At 67.3% G+C, this 12,967-nt stretch overlaps 2 protein-coding genes across 3 annotated transcripts; one reads left to right on the top strand and one right to left on the bottom strand.

Moving 5' to 3' along the window:
- Positions 1-8,034, top strand: ASIC3 (acid sensing ion channel subunit 3). The gene is made up of 11 exons (XM_062568629.1): positions 1-555; positions 3,750-3,900; positions 3,978-4,105; positions 4,802-4,952; positions 5,042-5,098; positions 5,229-5,382; positions 6,119-6,210; positions 6,281-6,360; positions 6,622-6,693; positions 7,046-7,098; positions 7,956-8,034. Exons 1-11 carry the CDS (start codon positions 1-3, stop codon positions 8,032-8,034), a joined length of 1,572 nt encoding a protein of 523 aa, XP_062424613.1.
- A 777-nt stretch (positions 8,035-8,811) lies between these two features.
- CDK5 (cyclin dependent kinase 5) lies at positions 8,812-12,502 on the bottom strand. 2 transcript variants are annotated; one of them, XM_062567621.1, is made up of 12 exons: positions 12,403-12,502; positions 12,206-12,294; positions 12,038-12,105; positions 11,810-11,870; positions 11,653-11,709; positions 11,396-11,491; positions 11,037-11,111; positions 10,563-10,659; positions 10,393-10,462; positions 10,074-10,134; positions 9,912-9,992; positions 8,812-9,523 (listed from the first exon to the last, which is right to left on the bottom strand). In XM_062567621.1, exons 1-12 carry the CDS (start codon positions 12,437-12,439, stop codon positions 9,437-9,439), a joined length of 879 nt encoding a protein of 292 aa, XP_062423605.1. In that variant the 5' UTR covers positions 12,440-12,502; the 3' UTR covers positions 8,812-9,436. The 2 variants fall into 2 exon arrangements, with proteins under 2 accessions (XP_062423605.1, XP_062423606.1); XM_062567622.1 differs by lacking the exon at positions 8,812-9,523 and adding an exon at positions 9,530-9,791.
- Between the last annotated feature and the right edge of the window lie 465 nt (positions 12,503-12,967).

Raw genomic sequence — 12,967 nt, 5'->3', positions numbered from 1 at the left:
ATGAGGGCCGGCTCGGAGGGCAGCGCCGAGCCCGAGCCGCCCTCCAGCCTGCGGGCGTTCGCCAACAGCTCCTCACTGCACGGCATCAGCCACATCTTCGCCTACGGCTCGGTGTCGCTGCGCCGCGTGCTCTGGAGCCTGTTCTTCCTAGGCTCGCTGGGGCTGCTGCTGCTGGTGTGCGCCGAGCGCGTCGCCTACTTCCTCACCTACCCCCACGTCACCAAGCTGGACGAGGTGGCCGTGCCCAACCTCACCTTCCCGGCCATCACCATCTGCAACCTCAACGAGTTCCGATTCTCCAAGATCACCCGCAACGACATGTACCACGTGGGTGAGCTGCTGGCGCTGCTCAACGACCGCTACGAGATCAGCAACCCACAGCTGGCCGAGCCCGACGTCCTGGCTGCCCTGCGCGACAAGGCCAACTTCAAGAACTTCAAGGCGAAGCCCTTCAGCATGGCCGAATTTTACAACCGCACGGGCCATGACCTGGCTGACATGCTGCTGCAATGCTCCTTCCGCGGCGCCAACTGCACCGCCCGCAACTTCACGGTGGTGAGTGCCGGTGCGCGGGCACTGCCGCTCCCGCCAGCCATCAGGGACTGTCTGTCCCCAGAGCCCCGCACCCATCCCTGCAGCATGGCACCGACAGGCGCCAGGGCTGGGAACCAAGCCCAGAGCAGCCGTGCCATGCCATGCCATGCCATGCCATGCAAGGGGACCGGGGCAGGTGCTGCCTCCAGCCCCATGCGTGCAGGGCTCCCACACCTGCTGCTCCCCACTGCCGCAGCCCGGCTCCGTGGGTGCTCCCATCAGCCCACGCACTGCCCAGATGTTGTCACCCCATGGTGCCCCTGCTCGGGGCCAGCGCTGTGGTCCCATGGGGCAGCCAGGGTGCAGGCACTGCAGAGGGGCCTTTGGGGGAGACACCATGTTCTCGGGGAAATGGGCAGCCTGTGCTCCCCCCCCCCCAATGCTTCTGCCCTTGAATCCCTAGCGCAGCTACCACGAGCTCAAATGTGCTATCTAAGCAGCAGCTGTGATCAGCTTAATATATTTCGTTGCAAGAAATTAATTTTAATCTGATGCTCAGATTAGCAGGAGCTCTGCCTAGCAGTTCTCTGCAATCCATCCCCGTCCTTCGGGTGAGGAAATATTCTCCCTGCCACTGCCTTGGAGGCAGGACGAGGCAGCAGCATCCACCAGCTTTCAGAGCTGTTAGCACTGGCTGTGTGGAGGGAGGTTGGGATCCCGGCGTGGGGCCCGGAGGCAGATGCCCCATGTGCAGCCCTGGCTGTGTTGGGTGCCGGTAGCACTGACAGCTCCCCAGAAGCCGATGCTTCCCCAGGGAGTGGGGCTGGGGTGGCTGAGGGCGTCCGCTGGGATGTGAGTGCAGCAGCAGCGTGCGGGGCAGGTGGGCACCCCGTGGGGCATGTGGGCACCTTCCTCCAAGCACCCACGGTGCCTGCAGTACCAAGAGCTCACTGCTGTTTCACTGGTCGTGGTGATGCCGGGAATGCAGAGAGTTTTGTGCATGTGAGCTGGGTCAGCCCTGCTGTCCGCTCATGTCTCAGAGGCCACCAGAAGCGAGCAAGGGAGGAACTTGTGCCCAAATGCCGGCGCTCTGCGCCCAGTCCTGCCCTATGCCGCACTGCCCAGGGTGCAGCTTTGCTGGCTAAAAATACCCAGCTAATACGTGGACTTAGCCGTGGATTGTGCTCCTGGGACCCTGTGCTGAGCTGGCAGCTCCTGACACCGTGCCCCATGCCTGGGCTGTGCAGCGGGCCACCACAGCCCCGTCCCCACGGTGCCCGGGGCAGGGGCCAGCCCTGCCAAGGCACTGTTGCCAAGGCCTGGGCTGGGTCTGGCCCCATGGCTGTCCCATGTGGAGGTCCTGGGATGCAGGGCTGGGAGGTGCTGGGGTGCAGGCCGGTGCAGGGGGGCTGGGGGGCTCGGTGCGTGGGGCAGCGGTCCCACCCCCCAGCCAGGCGCAGCACATCCCTATGCTGGGCAGCTGGTTGCCATGGCAGCCTCTCCCCTCGCCTTGCTTCCCGGGCAGCGGGTTGCCATGGCAATGGCTCCGCTTTGGGAGCAGCCCCTGCCACAGCAGCGCTCGGCGGGACCCTCCTGGGCAGGGGCCGCTGCACGGCCGAGTGCTCCAAGCTGCCCCCCACCCATGGGGCTGGGGCTTGGCTCTGGGGAGATGCCACCTCTCGTGGGCACAGGGCACCGGGTCCGGGTTGCCGCTGTCAGCCCCAGGGTGCACTGGCCTGGGCCCCGAGGGAGGGCGTGCTTGGCGCCACGCACCGGACGGGCTGCACGGGGCTCCAGCGGCACCGTCACTGCCCCAGCACAGCGCCCGCAGCCCTGGCTGCGCTGGAGCCCCATCAGCCTGCAGAGCCTCCGCCGCCCCCAGTTCTCCCGCAGTGACCTATCCCGGCTGGGCAGGGAGCTCTGGCCGTGCACCCAGATGGCAGCGGGTGCCGGGGCAGCCCGCCAACCCTGCCGACTGCTGCCCCAGCGAGAGCTACGGCCTGGGCGCCTTCCCCCCCCATGCCGGGCGCCCCCTCCGCATCATGCTGCTGTGCTGCCACTTCCACGGCCGGGACTGCGGCTCCGGAACTTCACCGTGAGTGCCGGGCACCAGCAGCCCCATCCCGCGTGTCCGTGCACATGGACCGGCGCTGCCAGCAACACCTGCAGCATTCCCTGCACCAGGGCTTGGGCACTCACAGACTGCAGCCCCCTGGCCCCAAAAATATCCCTAGGACAGTCCTAAAGGGGGAGAGGGCAGAATGTGCTAGCCCTTCCCTGCACATGCACGATGTGGGATGCAGGGAGCCCACACTGGGGCCATATGGGGCATTGGAAAGCTGTATGGGGCATTGGGATCATGCACTAGGGCTGTATGGGGCACTGGGATCATGCACAGGGGCACCTGGAGCCCATAATGAGGCAGTGTGGAGCACTGGGATCGTGCACAGGGGCCACATGGGGTGCAGGGAGCCCACACTGGGGCCATGTGGGCACTGGAATTGTGCACTGGAGCTGTATGGGGTGCAGGGAGCCTGCACTGGATCTGTGTGGGGCATTAGGATCCTGCACTGGGGCAGTGTGGGGCACTGGGATCAAGCACTAAGTCCGTATGGTGCACTGGGATTCCATACTGTGACTGTGTGAGGCAGAGGGTGCTGCAGTGGGGGTATGTGGGGCACTACGATCATGCACTAGGGCAGTGTGGGGTGCAGGGAGCCCACACTGGGGCCATGTGGGCCCTGGGATCATGCACTGAGGCTGTGCAGGGCACTAGGATCTTGCACTTGGGTGGTGCAGGGTACCAGGTGCCTGTACTGGGGCAGTGTGGGGCACTGGGATGGTGTCTGCGGCTGTATAGGACACAGGGATCCTGCAGTGGGGCACTGGGATCATGCACTGGGGCTGTGTGGAGCACTGAGGTCCTGCACTGAAGCAATGAGGGGCACCGGGATCATGCACTGGTGCAATGTGGGGCACTGGGATCATGCACAGAATACTGCAATGGGGCCCTGTGGGGCAGTGTGCTGGGGCCGTGTGGGGTGCTGAGGTGCTGCTCCAGAGCCGTTGGGGTCCCTGGGGCCAGTCCCCGCAGCACTGTTCTGTGGGCACATGGGGCTGCGGCCAGCTCCCCATTGCCCTGAGCCTCCCACCCTGCCATCTGCCCCCCTCCCAGGCCCCGTGTGGGGTGCTGAGGCTGCCGCGCTGCCCCACAGATCTTCACCCGCCTGGGCAAGTGCTACACCTTCAACTCGGGGGAGCCGGGCACAGAGCTGCTGACCACGCTGCAGGGCGGCGCGGGGAATGGCCTGGAGCTCATGCTCAACATCCAGCAGGAGGAATACCTGCCCGTGTGGGGCGACACCGGTGAGAGGGGGCCCGCGCCCCGCTGCCCCGCCGCCCCACTGCCCTGCGCCGCCCGCTGACCCGGCCCTGCCTTGCAGACGAGACCTCCTACGAGGCGGGGGTGAAGGTGCAGATCCACAGCCAGGAGGAGCCGCCCTTCATCGACCAGCTGGGCTTCGGCGTGGCGCCCGGCTTCCAGACCTTCGTGTCCTGCCAGCAGCAGCGGGTATCCAGCTGCCCCGTGCCCGTCAGCGTGGGGCCGCGTGGGACGCGGCTGCCGTGCCTGGGCGCCGCTGCCCTGGGGGGCTGCACCCAGTGTCCACCCCCTGCATCCACCTTCCATCCTGCCCTGCACCAACTCCTGCATCCGCCTTCCATCCCGCCCTGCATCCGCCCTGCATCCAGCCTGCATCTACTTTCCACCCCACCCTGTGTCAGCCCCTGCATCCCACCCTGCCTTGTTCCCCAGCTCTGCCCCATGCGTCCCATACTGCATTGCCCTCTGCATTGCACCCCACATCTGCCCCCTGCACCACACCCCACTGGGGCAGCCGTAGCACCGGGCCCGCTCAGCACCCAGCTCCCCGCCGCCAGCCGCCCCCGTCAGAGCCTCCCGCCGAACAGACCGCCGGCAGGGGCGGCATCCTGCTCGCACAGCCGGACACCTAAATTTAGGCGCCTTGAGTGGGCGTCTCTACGTGTGCCGGCGCACAGAGTGGGGCCGGGGCGCTGTGGGGCACGCAGCCTGCCGCGGCCCCCCTTGCTCCCAGCCCACCCGCCGGCATGCAGGGACCCTGCTGGGGTGGTTCCTGCGTCTCTGCCGCGGCGTGCCCGTGCCCCCCTGCTGTGCCCGGAGCACCCCTGGGCGGGCCGCGCGGGAGCACCGGCATTGCCGTGTTTTCCTTAGCCAGCGGCGCGGTAGCTGGTGTACCTCCCGCCACCCTGGGGGGACTGCAAGGCCACCCCCATCGAGTCGGACTTCTTCACCAACTACAGCATCACCGCCTGCCGCCTCGACTGCGAGACCCGCTACCTGGCCGAGAACTGCAACTGCCGCATGGTGCACATGCCGGGTGAGCGGGGGGCCGGGGCCGGAGGGGCAGCAGCCGTGGGGCTGAGACCTCCGAGTGCCCCGCGTGACTTGGGGACCTCTCTCCCGCAGGCAACGCCAACGTCTGTACCCCGGAGCAATACAAGGAGTGTGCCGACCCGGCGCTGGGTACGTACCTGGGGGCAGCCCCCAGCCTGCGCAGACCCCCCGGTGCGGGGCGAGCAGTGGCACAGGGTGTGGAGGCAACATGGGATTCCTGTGGGCCCCCCCACCCCACCGTGGTGACCCCCGTCCCCAGACTTCCTGGTGAAGAAGGACAGCGAGTACTGTGCCTGCCGCACGCCCTGCGACATGGTGCGCTACGGCAAAGAGCTCTCCATGGTGAAGATCCCCAGCAAGGCCTCGGCCAAGTACCTGGCCAAGAAGTTTAACAAGACGGAGCAGTACATCGCGTGAGTGCGGGCACGGTGCGGCACCCGGCACGGCACCAGCCGAGCGTCCTCTCCCATCGCATGGCACAGCATGGCATGGCACAGCATGGCATAGTGCAGCATGGCATGGCACGGTGCAGCATAGCATGGCATGGCACAGTGCAGCATGGCATGGCACAGCCTTGTGTCCCCCCAGCGCACAGCACCACATGAACCCAGTGGCATGGCACAGCATGGCATAGTGCAGCATGGCACAGCACAGCACAGCACAGCACGGCACAGCATGGCACAGCATGGTGCAGCATGGCACAGCACAGCCTTGTGTCCCCCAGCGCACAGCACCACATGAACCCAGTGACATGGCACAGCATGGTATAGTGCAGCATGGCACAGCACAGCACAGCATGGCACAGCACAGCATGGCACAGCACGGTGCAGCATGGCACAGCACAGCCTTGTGTCCCCCCAGCGCACAGCACCACATGAACCCAGTGGCATGGCACAGCGTGGCTCGGCACGGCGCGTCCTCCCTGCACCTTCCCCAGCAAGTGGCGGATTCCTCCGACACCGTCCCAGTGCGGCACCGAGCGGCTGGCCTGTGCCCCCCAGCACCCCCATCCCAGCTCTCCCACCCCTCTGCCCACAGGGCAGCCCTGGGGACGGCACGTGCCCCTCTCCGCAGGACGCGCCCTCCCCCCCCCCTTGGGCAACACCGCCTCACGTGTCCGTCTGTCCCGTATCTCCCCGTCCCCGCCAGGGAGAATGTGCTGGTCCTGGACATTTTCTTCGAAGCCCTGAACTACGAGACGATCGAGCAGAAGAAGGCATACGAGGTGGCGGGGCTGCTGGGTGAGTGCTGGGGGGCCGAGGGCCGGCGCCGGTGGGGGAGCCGCTGCTTGACACTGCCCTCGTGCCCCAGGCGACATCGGCGGGCAGATGGGGCTCTTCATCGGCGCCAGCCTCCTCACCATCCTGGAGATCTTCGACTACCTGTACGAGGTGAGGGCGGGCAGCGCGCAGCCGGCTCCTGCGGCTCCCCGAGTCCTGGGGCAGCGGCCCCGGCAGGGCTGTGCCCTGGGGCAGCGACCCGACGGGGATGATGACCTCCCGGCCCCGCTCCCGCAGCGCTGGCCCTGTCGCTCCAAGCGTGGCTCCCGATATCGCCCTGCCCCGGTCCTCCTCGACCCCCCATCCCCATCCCCAAGCTGCGCCCAGCGCCGGGGGCTGCACACGGGGGCTCTGACCGTGCCTCTCCCCCAGGTGTTTCGGGACAAACTCCTCAGCCTTTACAAGGACAAGAAAAGGACGCGGCGCAGCAACAGCAGCACCCTGGTAACTGCTCCCCCGGCCCCACTGTGCCCCAGGGCCAGGCACCCTGCAAGCCCTGGCCCGGGCCCCACCTGCCCCCCATCCCTTGGCGGCCCCCTGCCACAGCTGGCCCTGCCTGGAGGCTGCCCCCAGCCCAGGCCCCTGCACCCGCCGTGGGCTCCGGGCCTCCACCGCCTCCCGCCCCCGCCAGCACCGCGGCCTCACCGGCGCCGGGAGCCTCGCGCCTCATCCCACCCCATCTGCTGCTCGGCCTCATGCTGCCCCGGGCCCCGGCACCCATCACCGCTTGGACCCCGCGCGCCTCATCGTCTCCTCTCTGTCTGTCTGTCCGTCTGCCTCCCCCGCGGCCTGCCAGGAGCATCCAGCCGTCCCGGGTAGCCCTGCTGTCTCGCTCCCTCCGGGGCCCAGGTAGAGATCCCATCTCAGAGCCGGCCCCGGCCCTTGGGCCCTGGGGTGGGGGAACCACTGTGGGGCAGCTGCCCATGGGGGCCCAGCCCCACATGTCCCTGCTGCAGCTGGCATGGGGACCCGCTAGCACTCGCACAGCAGGGGAATGCAGGGCCAGACCCCTGCAGCTGGGACAGGTCCTCTCCCTGGTCAGGACATGGGGGCTGCAGGGGCTGGACCCCCCATGCCAGGACATGGGTGCAACAAGGGTGGAGAAAGATGCGGCCACGCTCCCCACACGTGGACCTGTATGGGTCTGGGCCCCACACGATGCAGGCGCTGCTCCACACCCTCCTCTTCCTCCATATCAGGCTTTTCTCAGCATCATTCCCGGAGCCAGTGGTGCTGGGACCACCCAGCTTCCCCCGCTGGCTCCACTCCCATCGTCATGCATCACTCCCCAGCACCCTGTCCCGGCCCTGCTCCCGTCCTGGGGACCCCCCCGCCTCCAGCGACACAGCGGGGCTGGTGCTCCCACCCCGCGGGGGACGCGGGCCACTTCGTGCCCTGCCTGGGGACGGGGATGCAGCTCTGCGCCCGTGGCAGGGTGAGGGTGGCCAGCGCGCTGCAGAGCCCTGCGCTGAGGGGGGCTGCAATGCACGCGGGGGCCCTGCTCCACACCGGCACGGCAGGGAGGGAGACGGGCACTGCTCCGAGTCGGCACTGGCGCACCTTGCTCTGCTCCACGGGGGGCCTGGAGCACCCCGACAGCCTGGGGAGGGCGTGCGGGGGGGGGGGGGGGAGGGTGCATGGGGCAGAGCAGCCCCGGAGCAGGCACACAGCGCCTGCGGCCACCCCCGACCCCATCGTGTCCCCAGAGCGCCTGTCACACCCTGCGCAGCCACTCGGACAGCCTCGGCTTCACCCCGAACGTGCTACCTCGTCACCCGGCTCTAGGCAGCTTCGAGGAATTCGCCTGCTGAGGGGCCAGCGCACGCCCCGCGGCCGGCCGGCGGCAAGAGCAGCGCGGGGCGCCCCAGAGCCAGCCCCACCGCAGGGACTGGCGCTCTGCCCCATGGGGCCTGGGGCTGGGGCCGTGCCCCAGGCAGCCGCGGGGCTGGCGCCAGGGTCCTGGCCAGGCTGGGCCTGCCTCCGTCCTCACAGCCCCAGCCCGCTGCTCCAGGCCCCCCAGGCTCCCGCCGGGGGCAGCGGGGCTCCCCCCGGCCGCAGCGGGCCACGCGTCCCCACCGTCTGTGTACCTGCATGCGCCGCTTGCGCCCCGCGTGCCCCCTCCCTGCTGCACTGTAGATGCGTCGCAGCTCCAGCTCACCCGGTCAGGGCGCCCGCGCACCATTAAAGATCTGTCCTGACACTGCGGCTCCCGCTGTGCTGCTGCCTGGGGCAGGGGCAGGGGGGCCGGCGCCCTCCCCGGGGCGGGCAGCCGAGGCCGGCTGTGCGGGGCACAGCACGGGGCCGGGCAGGCAGCGCTGAGCCGACGCTGCTCGCAGCGCTAACGAGCCCAGCCAGGAGCCCCCTCGCTCCCCGCTGGCCAGCCAGACCCCAGGACACCGTGCTGCTAGCACGGACGCGCACGGCTCTCACCCGTCAGGTCCACCAGCCCCTCCTGCACTGCGGGGAGGGCCTCGGAGGGACCAGCATGCTGCTGCCGCTGGGCATCTGTTTAGCCCAGAGCAGAGTCCCAGCTTCACCCCCAACAAGGAACGACACTGGCTCTGGGGAGAAGGAAGCTCTTTATGAAGTTAACAAATATGCACATTCACCCACGTACAGGAGCACAGTACAAAAAGAAAGGAAGCGCCTTCCCCCCATCCCGGGAGCCACCAAGGACCCCATCTGCTGCCAGGGGGGGAAAGCGGCTGGGAGGGAAGCAGGGAGAAGGGAGAGAGGAAACAGGAACAGCAGCCACCCACCCATACCGGAGGGTCCTGCCCCTCTGCCAGCTCTGTGGATCCCAGGTGTCGGGGGCCCGGGGGAAGGGAGGCGTCAGCAGCTCCTCCTCCAGGCTCTGAGCCTCACGCGGCTCTGCAGCAGGCCCGGGAAAGCCTCCTCCTCACAGTCAGACTGGAGAGCCGCGAGCAGTCCCAATCCTGCTGCCAGGGCATGGGAGGCAGGGAAGGCAGAGCTAACCCCCAGCAACTGGGGCAGAACCAGGAATTGCATTTGGTTAAAAACCTAATAAATACCAGGAAGGGGCTATGGTTCTGGGGTGCTGGCACCCTGCGCCTCACCTCATGTCCCCCATCCCACCCACTGCCACAGGGGCCGTCCCCTCCCCAGTGCTCCCAGGGGCATGCCAGGAGCCAGGGGTGCTGCCCCACAGCTCAGCACGGGGCAGTCTCTAGGGAGGGCAGAAGTCCGTGAAATAGGGGTGCTGTAGAGCCTCCTCAGCTGATATTCGCTGCACGGGGTTGCACTTCAGCAGGTTCTGAGGGCGGCAAAAGAAGGGAGGTGAGGCCAAGGAGGGGACGAGCCACGGGCTCTCCCTCCCCCACAACCTCACCACAAACAGCCCAGAAACAGGCCTGGGGCCTGAAGGAGCCTGCAAGCTGGAGCGACACAGCAACCTTTCCCTCTGCAGGCACTGGGGCTCCCAGAGCAGCCTGCCCGCTCCCATCCACGTCAGCAGAGAGAAGGGAGGACTAGCTGCTCGTACCCTGCGAACAGCGCAGCAGGGGCGCAGGGTATGAGGCAGCCTAGAGACCACAGGGAGAGACATCAACCACTTCAAGAAGTCCGGACTCCTTCTCCCTCCTCTACAATCACTGCCCAGCCACATGCACAGAGAGCAGGGAAGGACACGGGATAACGCTCACCTGCAGCAGGTCCCGGCCAGTCGCGTTCAGCTTAGGCACCACGTTCACCAGAGACGTCGTGGCGGGGTACATGGGATACGGCTGGGGAGAGACAGGCGTGACACTGGGTGCTGAGCCTGCCGTCCTGTCCCCTCCCCCCTGCTGCCACTGTCTGTGGCTCACCTTGTAGTCTGGCAGTTTGGCCATCGCTGGCCACTGCTCCTCTGTGGGGGTTCCCAGCAGCGTGGGGACAAAAGCAGTCAAGGGCCACCTTTCTAGCCTGTGCCCCGGAGCCTCTTCAGGCAGGGAAATAACCTCTGCTCCAGCCACAAGACCAGAGCTCCCAGTTCCCACACCTGCCACAGCCCTCCTAGACCCAGCCATGGAGACCTGTGCGTCTAAGCATGCGTAGTCCTAGCAGAGATCTCCTGCAGCCTTACCCAGGAGTAACAGATGCCTCCCGTCTCCCGCTACGACCCCAACCACAGTACCAAAAGGATATCGGAAAATCCTTTTCAGCTGGTCATCTACATCATTGCCTGGGAACAACGGCCGCCCAGCATTAGCCAGCTCTAGGGAGAGAGAGAAACGGGATGTGCCCCAGAGGGCCTACAGCCCTATCCCCCTTGTGGGACAGGGCTCCCTGCCGCAGGAACCGCCTGGCCCGGCTACCTGCAAAGATGCAGCCAGCTGACCACATGTCTATGGAAGTGGAGTAGAGCTTGGCACCGAAGAGCACATCTGGGGGCCGATACCACAGAGTGACGACCTGCGCAGAGGACAGAGACGAGGATTGCGCTCCCCTGCCGATCTGTGGGTGCTTCCTCACGCACCAGCCCTGTCAGCCCTCACGTCCAAGCTGTCCAGGAACATGGCCCAACAACTCATGGTAGCAAAGCAAATCTGCTGCCTGGACTACAGAAGAGAGGCAGGGCGGGCCCAAGGGCAGCGGGGCGGGGGCATCATACCACAGGGGAGGGGGCGAGTTGCGCTAGTGGAGCAGCAAAGCAGCATCTACCACTCAGCCTGTGCAGCCCCCAAGTTAATGTTGCACTACAAGGAGCAAGGGAGCTGCTCAGTGCTGTGCAGCTATGAGCTCCTCCTCTAACACAAAGCAGTGAACATCCTGCAAACTTCCCAACTCACCTCTGCTGAGTAGCAGCGCACAGGAATACCAAAGGCCCGGGCCAAGCCAAAGTCAGCCAGTTTGAGTTCCCCATTCTGCAGCAAAAACACAATATCGGCAGGACTTCACAGGGGATGCTCAATTTATGCTGCCTGCCACACGCCTTGGAGCCAGCTGCACTGACTGCTCCAGGCCCTTCCCCCCTTTTTCATTGACCAAAAATACAACAGAGAACAAAACAGAGCTGCAAACTCCCAACGAGCATGTGCTCCCCCAGCACAACATCCTGCTTGATTCAGCCAGGACATCTCACGCCCAAGTGTGCAGCCCATCCCATAACCCGCTCCCCTTGCTCCCAGGCCCTGTCCCAGTCACTCACTCTATTAATAAGAAGGTTCTGGGGTTTGAGGTCTCTGTGCAGGACATTGCGGCTGTGGCAAAAAGCAAGTCCCTTCAGCAACTGGTACATGAAAGACTGAAAAAGAGAGCACAGACGTAAGCAGGACACATCGGCCAATGCAACACCACAGTCTGACTCTCATAACATGTTCTTAACAGTCCTAGATACATCAGCTAGCAGAGAAAAACCACTATTTTCTCCCAAAGACTTCCTCGAGTCCCCCACCCCAAACACACCTTGACGATCTCTGGATCCAAGTCCCCATTGCAGCTATCGAAATATTTCTTCAGGTCCTGGGAAGAGGAAAGCAGTGTCCGTGTGAGAGCGCAGCGGAGATGTGGCGCTCCGGGCCACGCTGGCGGGTGCCAGCCTCGCCACTCCCGGCCGGCTCACCTGGTCGCAGAACTCAAACACCAGGGTCAGCTTCTTGTCGCTGTGCAAGACGTCGTGAAGCCTGGAAGAGCAGGGGCAGCCCTGAGACTCCGCGCCCACCCGGGCCCGGGGCGCGCAGCGCTGGGGTGGGAGGCGCCACAGCGGTGCAGGGTGCTTCCGACCGGAGCACGAGCGCGGCGGCCGCGGGCGGCCCGCCCCGGGCGCGGGGTGCCGGCGGAGGGTCCTTGCCTGACGATGTTCTTGTGCTTGAGCTCCTTGAGGAGGCAGATCTCGCGCAGCGCCGAGCTGGGCACGCCCTGGGCGGGGGAGAGCAGAGCGGAGCGGCGCGGAGGGGCGCGGGCGGTCAGGGCGCGGGCCGGCCCGCCGCCCCCGCCGCCGCCGCCGCCCGCCCCTCACCTCGTCGTCGTCGTCCAGCCGCACCCGCTTCAGCGCCACGATCTCGTGCGTCTCCCGGTTCTTGGCCTTGAACACGGTCCCGTAGGTGCCTGCGGGCAGCCGGGTCACTGCCGCGCCGGCGCCCCGCAGCCGGGCCCGCCCCCCAGGCCCCGCGGCCGCCCCCGGCCCCGGCCCCGGCCCCGGCCCCGGCCCCGCACCTTCCCCGATCTTCTCCAGCTTCTCGTATTTCTGCATGGCGCCGCGCTCCGCACCGGGCCCGCCGGCCTGCGCCTCCCCGCCGGCCGCGCCTCCCGGCGGCCCCCGCGCCGCCCGACCGCGGCTCCCGGCAGCCCCCGCGCCGCCCGACTACAGCTCCCGGCGGCACCCGCGCCGCCCGACTACAGCTCCCGGCGGCACCCGCGCTGAATACGGCTCCGGGCGACCCGGCACCCCTCGCGCGGACTACAGGTCCCGGCAGCCCCCGCGCCGCCCGACCGCGGCTCCCGGCGGCCCCCGCGCTGAATACGACCCCTGGCAACCCGGCACGGCTCCCGCGGACTACAGCTCCCGGTAGCCCCCGCGCCGCCCGACTACAGCTCCCGGCAGCCCCCGCGCTGAACACTGCTCCCGGCAACCCGGCACCCCTCGCGCGGACTACGGGTCCCGGCAGCCCCGCGCCCCACGCGCCGCGGGTTCGAGCCCCGCCGCTGCCGCCGCCCGCACCCAGGGGGCGGCGGAGGCCGCTGCCCCCCGGCGGCGCCGCCCGGCCGGGGCCCGGCTGTG

Source organism: Rhea pennata, chromosome 2 (assembly GCF_028389875.1).
Source record: "Rhea pennata isolate bPtePen1 chromosome 2, bPtePen1.pri, whole genome shotgun sequence".
Lineage (NCBI taxonomy): Eukaryota > Metazoa > Chordata > Aves > Rheiformes > Rheidae > Rhea > Rhea pennata.
The sequence above is the reverse complement of the archived record's forward strand: the minus strand, read 5'-3'. Positions and strand labels throughout refer to the sequence as shown.

What these genes read in the sequence shown, in the direction of transcription:
- ASIC3 (XM_062568629.1), top strand. Translation starts at nt 1, where the DNA reads ATGAGGGCCGGCTCGGAGGGCAGCGCCGAGCCCGAGCCGCCCTCCAGC. An exon ending in AAGACGGAGCAGTACATCGC is followed by an intron (nt 5,383 to 6,118) that starts GTGAGTGCGGGC and finishes CGTCCCCGCCAG; the next exon opens with GGAGAATGTGCTGGTCCTGG. An exon ending in CGAGGTGGCGGGGCTGCTGG is followed by an intron (nt 6,211 to 6,280) that starts GTGAGTGCTGGG and finishes CTCGTGCCCCAG; the next exon opens with GCGACATCGGCGGGCAGATG.
- CDK5 (XM_062567621.1), bottom strand. Translation starts at nt 12,439, where the DNA reads ATGCAGAAATACGAGAAGCTGGAGAAGATCGGGGAAG. An exon ending in AAGCACAAGAACATCGTCAG is followed by an intron (nt 11,871 to 12,037) that starts GCAAGGACCCTC and finishes CTGCTCTTCCAG; the next exon opens with GCTTCACGACGTCTTGCACA. An exon ending in CCAAACTGCCAGACTACAAG is followed by an intron (nt 9,993 to 10,073) that starts GTGAGCCACAGA and finishes GTCTCTCCCCAG; the next exon opens with CCGTATCCCATGTACCCCGC.